Source organism: Bombyx mori, chromosome 18, assembly GCF_030269925.1.
Source record: "Bombyx mori chromosome 18, ASM3026992v2".
NCBI lineage: Eukaryota > Metazoa > Arthropoda > Insecta > Lepidoptera > Bombycidae > Bombyx > Bombyx mori.
In genome coordinates this window covers 11,049,059-11,057,870 of record NC_085124.1, presented here as the reverse complement: position 1 = coordinate 11,057,870, position 8,812 = coordinate 11,049,059, and the positions used below count along the sequence as shown (strand labels likewise).

General features: G+C 35.5%; 1 protein-coding gene across 1 annotated transcript in view; it reads right to left on the bottom strand.

The window, feature by feature from the left end:
• Positions 1-823: 823 nt before the first annotated feature.
• The window catches only part of LOC101744562 (fasciculation and elongation protein zeta-2), a 62,897-nt gene continuing 54,908 nt past the window's right edge, over positions 824-8,812 (bottom strand). Inside the window, exons 5-7 of the mRNA XM_004928271.4 lie at positions 5,060-5,316; positions 3,578-3,653; positions 824-2,669 (exon numbers count right to left, since the gene is read on the bottom strand). Coding sequence (XP_004928328.1) covers positions 2,587-2,669; positions 3,578-3,653; positions 5,060-5,316 — 416 coding nt within the window. The 3' untranslated portion in view covers positions 824-2,586. The remainder of the gene's footprint in view (positions 2,670-3,577; positions 3,654-5,059; positions 5,317-8,812) is intronic.

The window sequence follows — 8,812 nt, the reverse complement described above, 5'->3', positions numbered from 1 at the left end:
TAACCGGTGCTTGAGGTACCTAAAAGCACTGTTAATGGAGCGGGAGGATCTGTAATGATGTATTTTGGACGTCGTCGACTGTTTACCATTCGGTCTACAGGATCGGGTATAATTCGATCAACAGTGAAAGACGTGTCTTAAAATAGCCAGTGGTATTCCATTCTTTTTGTAAATATTAAGTATTTTGGTGATCGCTTAAAACCTGAAATTTTATTTTATGTATGGTGAACGAGCTCACGGCCTACTTGTACAGTTAAGTAGTGGTAGAACGCCTTAGGGTTCGAATTCGAAGCCGTCTCCACAGTTCGCTCTAGCTCTAGATCCAAGCTATTCTAGTGACCTCGAGGGGTCATTCTAGATTCACCGAGCAAGTAGGTGAACTCACGAGGCTCTAGCCTGTAGATATTGCTAACACTAGTGCGATATAATGTAGTAATATGGAAGGATTACTATTGCCCACTAGTGACTAGTGAGTTTGATGATTTTGCGATGTTATTGTATTTTGCGATCTCGAAAATTTTGTTCTATCTGTCTATAAGCGTGTCTATGGTTAAATCTAATTCAATCATCAACACTAGTTTTAATAATATATGAATTTATAAATATTCATAAACAGATTTTTTCTAATATCAAAATTAGTTTAACAACAATAGTATTAACAGCGGGTGTTCCTGATAAAGTAATGAATTAGATATAACCGTAGATACGCTCATAGACAGATTATACAATTGTTTTTTTGTACTTGTTTGTTGTATTTGTGACTAATGTTAAAAGTGTCACAGGTGCAAGGTGTTTCCGTAATAAGGTTATTAAAATACGATACTACTATCATCCAAGCTCTTTTATTTCAACCAGGTACCATCTTCACAAAGAGACTTATTGCTAAGCGGTAGCGCAAATACATTCTTCTTCACTTAACGTGTAATTTCACTATAATTCATGATTATGACTCGATCATCTAATTCGTCCATAAAAATCTATCGTCATCTGTGCGATTTTGTTACGTAGCTTTTCATCGAACAAAAGATTTTTTTAAGAAGTTTTCGATTAAACTTCTTTGACGTTAGTTGATTTTGACAGTGACAGTTTGTTTTAGTCAAAATTTGGAAACATTAATAACATATTATTTTATTCATATTCACACAATGGAAGTCGAAATGGCATTTTGACAGTAGTAACATTATACGGAACCTGATCGTAATCATGTTGTCTTGAGTTGGACATTATTAAACTATTAAATGTGCTAGAAGCTTCATAGCGTCCCGCGAGTTAAACTTAAACTATAATAAGGACTGTATTTTGACATCGCGATTCCAGAACTCTGTAGCCAGGGAAAGTATAATATTACACGTTTTCCCTGGCCCTCAAACTTTTTGCCACGGGCTTTTAGAATTATAGTCAATCTTTAATGAAGCCTTCGACCGTTCGAAATTTGAAAATCTCAAATAGATTTTTAATTGCGTGCTAAAATGGCGATGCAAAATAAATAGTCAAATTTCATAATCTATTCTTTAACGTTAAAAAATAATTTCTTTTTTTATTTTTATTTTTTTTTCAATTTTCTCTTTATTATTACTTTCGTTACACATTAACAAAATTATGACTAAGACATCACGAGACTAGATACATAAATTTAAAACGAATATCGTTTCAAAATTGTTTGTTTTGAAATTACTATAAACTAATAGAATATAACTGAAATTCATTCGATGTTTTAAAACAAAAAATAGCTAAGAAATTTCCAGACGTATTTAAAATGGCGTCTGTTTGTACTGGCCAACGATATTGTTTTAGGTACAATCTGGAATTTACTATAAGCTGATTATATTTACAGTGCTCGCCTTAGTGATTGATAAGAAATTACAAGACAATTCCATATTGAGATTAAAAATTTTAAAAAATATTTACAATTTCACATTCGCGAACAAGCCCATATAAGAAAATAGCTATGCAATAATAAATTACGTCCTTACAACGAACGAAAAAAAAAAAAAAACGAATGATAATAATAGTTAAGAATAAAAATATTGAAAAATTAATGGAGCTTTAATTAAACTACCGTAATGATATCACAGTTCATTTATGCAAAAACAAATTAATATTTAACTCTTGAATACAATAAAATTCTATTTTTCGTTTAGGATAATAAAAACAAAACAAAAAAATACATGTTATGGCAATTTCGACTTAAATGTTTCAACATAAACAACCTTTTCCAACATACTTAATTTAGGACTTCCGAGTTTTACGCTCGTATTTTCCACGGAAACCAATTTAACCTGTAACTCGTAGAAGTTAAAGTCGCAAATTGCTTGTTAGCAAAAAAATTACGCAAACTTCAGGTATATGTATATATATTTTTTTATCATCGTTATGATGTCGCCACGTTGACATACAACGAATTTACGTACTACGAATACAATTTTTTTTTTATATGTGCTTTCAAATATTTTACGTGAAAATTCTATGATATTATGATCTAAAAAAAAAATATTTTTTTTTAAATATATTTAAATTTCGTTTAGTGATATAATGTGCGAACGTTGAAATGTTGGATGCGTGTATTTAACTATGTTGGTTATTCGCTTATGTTGGACACAACACCTTCAGGATGTAGTCTGTGAGTAGAGTAGGCACGGTGGGGCTGTCTTCGTTTATAGCTTTCAGTACTGAAACAATGAAGCCGTTTAGAAATTCACGAGAATACCACTTCTATCTTTTAACCAAAAACAGGCATTTACGATATCGAGGCGACATATATCTTTGCAATTAAAGGCCCGTTTTATTTGGTATTAGCATCAACAATTCTGATGTTTTTAATTGAACTTCAATTAAGTTTATCCTATTTGCATAGCTGAAGAAGTTTTTGTATGATATTTTTTCCAAATTCAAGCTTTAAATGACACTCCTGTAGAGTTGAAAAAATGTTGCTTAAACCTAATTGTCTTCACCCCTCGATATTATGTTTTGTTCTGATTATCGAATCTCCACAGAAATAGGCTCCTCCTCCCCTTGCGTCGGTTTCCTCATTACTGAGGGTCGTGGTCATGGCCTTGTTTTGTTTTTTATAATGCACCACCACGTGTTCCTATCTGCAGCTGAGTGCAGAGCATCGTGCACTGTGGTATCCAGGGCTGCACGAATCTGGTCCGTCCAACGGGTCGGGTTCCTGCCTCTTGGGCGCTTGCCCTCGACCTTTCCAGTGACCACCAATTTCTCAGAAATAGGCAGAGGACTTTTATCGACCGGTGCAAAAAAACTGCAACATACGTTGCAGCAATTGAGACTTTGAACCTCATGTCTCATTAGGGCTCCTTCACAAATACATGCAATAAAAAAAAACAGTTTTGCATGTTTTATGCTTTTATGATTTTTATTTATTTCTGTTGTAATTTTTTTTTTTATTTCGGTCAACTATGTATTATTTATACAGTACTATGTCCTTCTTCGGTCGAAGCTTAGGAAGGATCCTTTGAGGTCCTTGGCTTTGCTGGTGTTTACCAAACACGGTAACCCATCTATACGAAGTGGCATAACTTAAGGTATAAAGGTCATCGTCTATGTAGTTATGGCTTACTTTTGATGAGTACTTGAAGTGACTGGTTGTCTGGTGGTCCGTTGTCCAAGTGGAATGGTATGACGGTGGTCAAGTACTGTAAAAGAAAAGTGACGTCACAGGATTTTATATTATAAAGTCTGATTGGGCAAGTCAGAATTAGATTATTAAATTTTGCTCCGTGCCACCCCTACAACAAGTTGCTTAACTAGAACAATCCATTATCTACTATTTTCAACGTGGATTGAGGTCTACTAACGTCTGGTGGGCGAAAGGTGGTAGAATTACTGGTCGTAGGACCTCTCGTGAGTCCGCGCGGGTAGGTACCACCACTCTGCCTATTTCTGCCGTGATGCAGTAATCCGTTTCGGTTTGAAGGGTGGGGCAGCCGTCGTAACTATACTGAGACCTTCGAACTTATATCTCAAGGTGGGTGGCGCATTTACGTTGTAGATGTCTATGGGCTCCGGTAACCACTTAACACCAGGTGGGCTGTGAGCTCGTCCACCCACCTAAGCAATAAAAAAAGTATGTTTTTTTTATGTATATGTTATACATATGTATCGATATGTTAATAGCTTCTACATATAATTTTTTTTTTCTACCTATGCTGATAGCCCTAAAAGGCTATTTCAGCTTCACCCTAACGTGTAGGCGAGCTCACGGGGCTCAAACTGGAGTGTTGCTAACACTGGCCCTAGCAAGAGCAGTGCTTCGCAGAATCTACCACCGGATCGGAAACGCGACCCACTGAGAAGATCCGGCGAGAAACTCAGTGGGCTGTGTCTGTCGGCTAATTCGCTCGTCGGGCCCTTCGTCGCAAGCGACGGTTTCGACGAGGACGGTGACCGGTGCTTGTGGTACCTAAAAGCACCGTTAACGGATCGGGAGGATCCGTAATGACGTGTAATAAATCTTGATGAAGAATCTCTTTTGCCACGTACCATCCGGCTATGGAATGAGCTCCCCTCCACGGTGTTTCCCGAGCGTTATGACATGTCCTTCTTCAAACGAGGCTTGTGGAGAGTATTAAACGGTAGACAGCGGCTTGGCTCTGTCCCTGGTATTGCTGACCTCCATGGGCGACGGTAACCACTCACCATCAAGTGGGTCGTATACTCGTCTGCCTACACGGCAATAAAAAAAAAACGTGTGGCACTCGGGACAATGATAATTTAATATTAAAACAATAATAAAACAAGACCACGCTATATTAAACATTAATAAAAGCAAAACATTAACTGTCCCCTTCACACTCATAAGCTAGACCGCGCGAGAGAGAGATGGGCAGACTTTTCATGATGCGCATGCAGTGTGACATCACGCCACGCGCTTATTCACAAACACTACACAATCGCAACGTGTGAATGTGTTGAACGCGAGCTAAAATACATAGTAGGCGTAGTGGGGTTGTCAGGTTATTTTCGTTACGGAATTTCTTGATTCAGTCGCCGTGCTCAAAGCCCGCGATAAAATCTATGCAATAGCTTAAAAAAAAAGTACCTTCGGCTTGGAGCTGTTGCTGGTGAGGTTCGGCGAGCGCGGCGCACCGGGCCTCTTCTTCTTCTCGACGTAATGCTGCCTGCGTTTGTTCTGCACGGCCAGCAGGAGTGATATGAAAGTGTTTTTCATTTCCTTCTCGTACTCCAGCTCGTCCCGTAGAGCGAGTTCCGCTATCAAGGTCTCGGAGAATTCCCGGATCAACACCTCCAGTTCCATGAAGATCTCGTTTAATTGAGCTAAAGATAATGCGCGCAGCTCTGTTCGAAAATAATAATCTATATTAAGTATATAAAAATGAATTGCTGTTCGTTAGTCTCGCTAAAACTCGAGAACGGCTGGACCGATTTGGTTAATTTTGGTCTTGAATTATTTGTGGAAGTCCAGAGAGGCTTAAAAGGTAGATAAATATGAAAACGTTCGGAATTAAATAAAAATAACAATTTTGTTTTCTCTTTGATGTGTCCCCCGTCGGACGGATTCCTTTTGTTTGTTTTAAGTTTATTTTATACAAAAATTTAGGTATTTTATTTATCAATTGAGGTACTACGAAGTCTGCCGGGTCAACTAGTAGAAAATAATAATCTCATCAACCGAATGATCATTGTTCTATACTCTTTGTATATACTGTGTTACTTATAATATTTTGTATTCAAGTTTAACTATATATAGGTATATGTGTATGTGCATTACTATAATTCTCGTGTTGTATTTTATTATTTTAGCTGTTCTACACACACTCATCACTTTTAATTATTATTCTCATAATCCTCTCGCAGGTCTGCTGGACAGATTTCTTAAAGAAATAAAGAGTGCCTTTGTATATACATAATTTTCCTATTACTCTGTACTATGTCTTCTTTTAAATAGGGGTTGTCTTTACTTTTTTTACAATAGATTTAGTACACAGTATAATAAAGTTATAATAATATAGTGGTATTTACACAATGTACTACTAGAACTATATTTTTTAAGATTTATAAGCAGTAAGACTGTGTTTGTATCAGGAAACTCCGCTCTCCTTTACTACTAGTACTAGCTCTTGTTTAATAATAACGTTTATCTTTACTTTTTCTTTTTATAACAGATTTAAATACACCGTTTAGTAAAGTTAGGAGGAAGCAGGAAGACCATTTGTATCAGGAAACTCCGTTCATCTTTAATACTACTACTGAGTCTTGCTCGAATGAATTTTATTGATAACCAAATGTGAAAAACAAAAAAATGTACCATATACATATAGCAATTAAAAAATAAAACATTTTTTTTAACTAGATCGAATTAATTAAACAAATTAAAGATAGATTAAAAATATCTTATTAAGAACTAACAAAGCATTATAATTTTTTTAGTTTTAAATATACAATAATTTCTTTTATAACACGGTGCTTTTATAACGCATTTTCATACTACGCGATATCAGTCATAATTTTCAGATTCAGATTTGTACAGTTCATAATTAATTTCGCGTACCTTTACACGTTATGTCTATAGTATTTTCATAAAATAAAATAAAATTATTTTAATAAATTTGTGTTCCTAATTCTTATATTGTGTTATATTTGTATTTATATTATATTTGTACATAACGTGTTATATGAGGACATACAACTTTCTTATAACGCGGAATAAATATATCGTGTTATAGGGATTACTGAATGTTTGTACAATATTTAAGTAGACGTTTATGTGTTCTGTATATCAATATAACCGTATGTGCGCGTATGCGTGAAATGAATATGCAGATATATATTTTTTCAAATATTGCGACTTAAGCCGTTTCCGAAAGCCATATTATTTTACAATGAACGTCAGCGTTGTACATCAGCTAATCTAAGTTTGAATAGCTAGCAAATTACTGCGAATTATTGTGAATATTATCCCAGTCCTAGCAGTTAACACATACAATTCTAACTTTGATTTATTTTTACAGAGCTATAGAATACGACTGTGACAATGAAAGGAATCTATATATGAATACGTGAAGAATAATCTTTGTACCCCTTTTTACGAAAATTGCGCGGACGGAGGAGTATGAAATTCCCCACACTTATAGAGAATATAGAGAAGGAGTGCACAATGCTAATTTTTTTTTAAATTATGCATTTATAATAGATTAAATCAATAAAGAAAACATTACACACACTACTATATATTGGACACACACACGCATGCATACTATATGTTTATTATCAAACTTTTCTTATTGCATAAAGTCTATGGTCAAATTGAGAATAGATTAAATATTGTTTGTCTTTGTTAATATTTGTCTAAAGTGTAGTCTTGGCGAAATCTGTGATTATAGAAGTATAATAAATAGTCTTTGACAATAGAACCAAAATAATGTTCAAACTTATAATTTCAATTAATTATAGTCGAATTTCGACTACTGCGGGACCACCAGTCATCGTAATTGTGTCACTATTAAACAGTATGAATTACACGGACACCGCCCACTAGAATCTGAGCGTAAATTAATCATTTTGTAACTGTTGATATATTAATTAGGTCGTGCTTTAAATTTTCAAGTACGTTGGCATTGTGATCGACTCGTCGATCTAGTGGGTAGTGACACTTATAGTGCCACAGGCTCTATTAATATTAGGTATTCGAGGTCTTTTGTCTTATATGTATACGTCATAGTACAGAAACATAACGTCATAACACAAGAGTCCGAGCCACTTAATATTGAACTTTATTTATAAATAAACAAACACAGTCCACCGAGGTACATTACGTTGACCGTCGTCCGTGACCAAGAAAACTGTTAACTTAAAACTGTAAAATATAAATTCGAAATGTCGTAAATTATGTAACGAAAACAGAAATAAACTAGAATAAATAGTAAAAGGAGTTTTAGTCATGTTTTTTTGAAGTGAAAACTTCTTTAGAATCGTTGTGATTTCAAACCGGATGCAACGGAAAAAACGACAGGTAAGAGACACAAATACAAAAATGTGTAGGATGAAGCCAGCAAAGAATGAGACAGAAATATACATACTATTTAATACAGCGCCATCTGTGAGATTTTTTAATACTAACGTGTGTATGAAAGCTCTTGTAGTGAATTTTAATTTAGGATTATACGTGAAATTAAAATATCAATTCACAGAGGGCGCTACTTTACAATTATTTACTAATGACAAAATTTTACATATACTTAAGACGTTTAGGATAATTGTATTTTAATTTTGGAAGGTTTCACTTCTACCACGTGTGAATTGCACGTAATTTTTTTTTTATGTTCGAGATATTACTGGTGGCCCGGAGGACTTTCCATTGTTAACAGGGCAAGTGGGCGAGCAAGGGTTCAGCCAGGAAGGGTGAGATTTACTAACAGCTACCCGAGCGCCTCCAAAGGAGACCTAACAACTCAAGAGTAGCTGCTTCGCGAATGAATATACCCGCGGAGCACTGCTCTTGCTAAGGCCAGTGTTAGCGCCACTCCGGTTTGAGCCCCGTGAGCTCACCTACATGTTACGGTGAAGCTGATATAGCCTCTCAAGGCTATCAGCATAGGTTAGAAAAAAAAACTCGTGAGGTCCTTCCACTACATAAACTGAGTTTCTCGACAGATCTTATTGGGTCGCAATTCTGATCCGACTTAGCGAAGCACTGCTCGTGCTAGGGTTGTTGTTAGTAATTCTCTAAGATTGACAGCCCCGTGAGCTCATTTACCACCAGTTAGAATAATCCCTGAGGCTGCCAACGAAGTAGGCAAAAAAAATATGTTCATAAAACACCAAGCTAATTAGC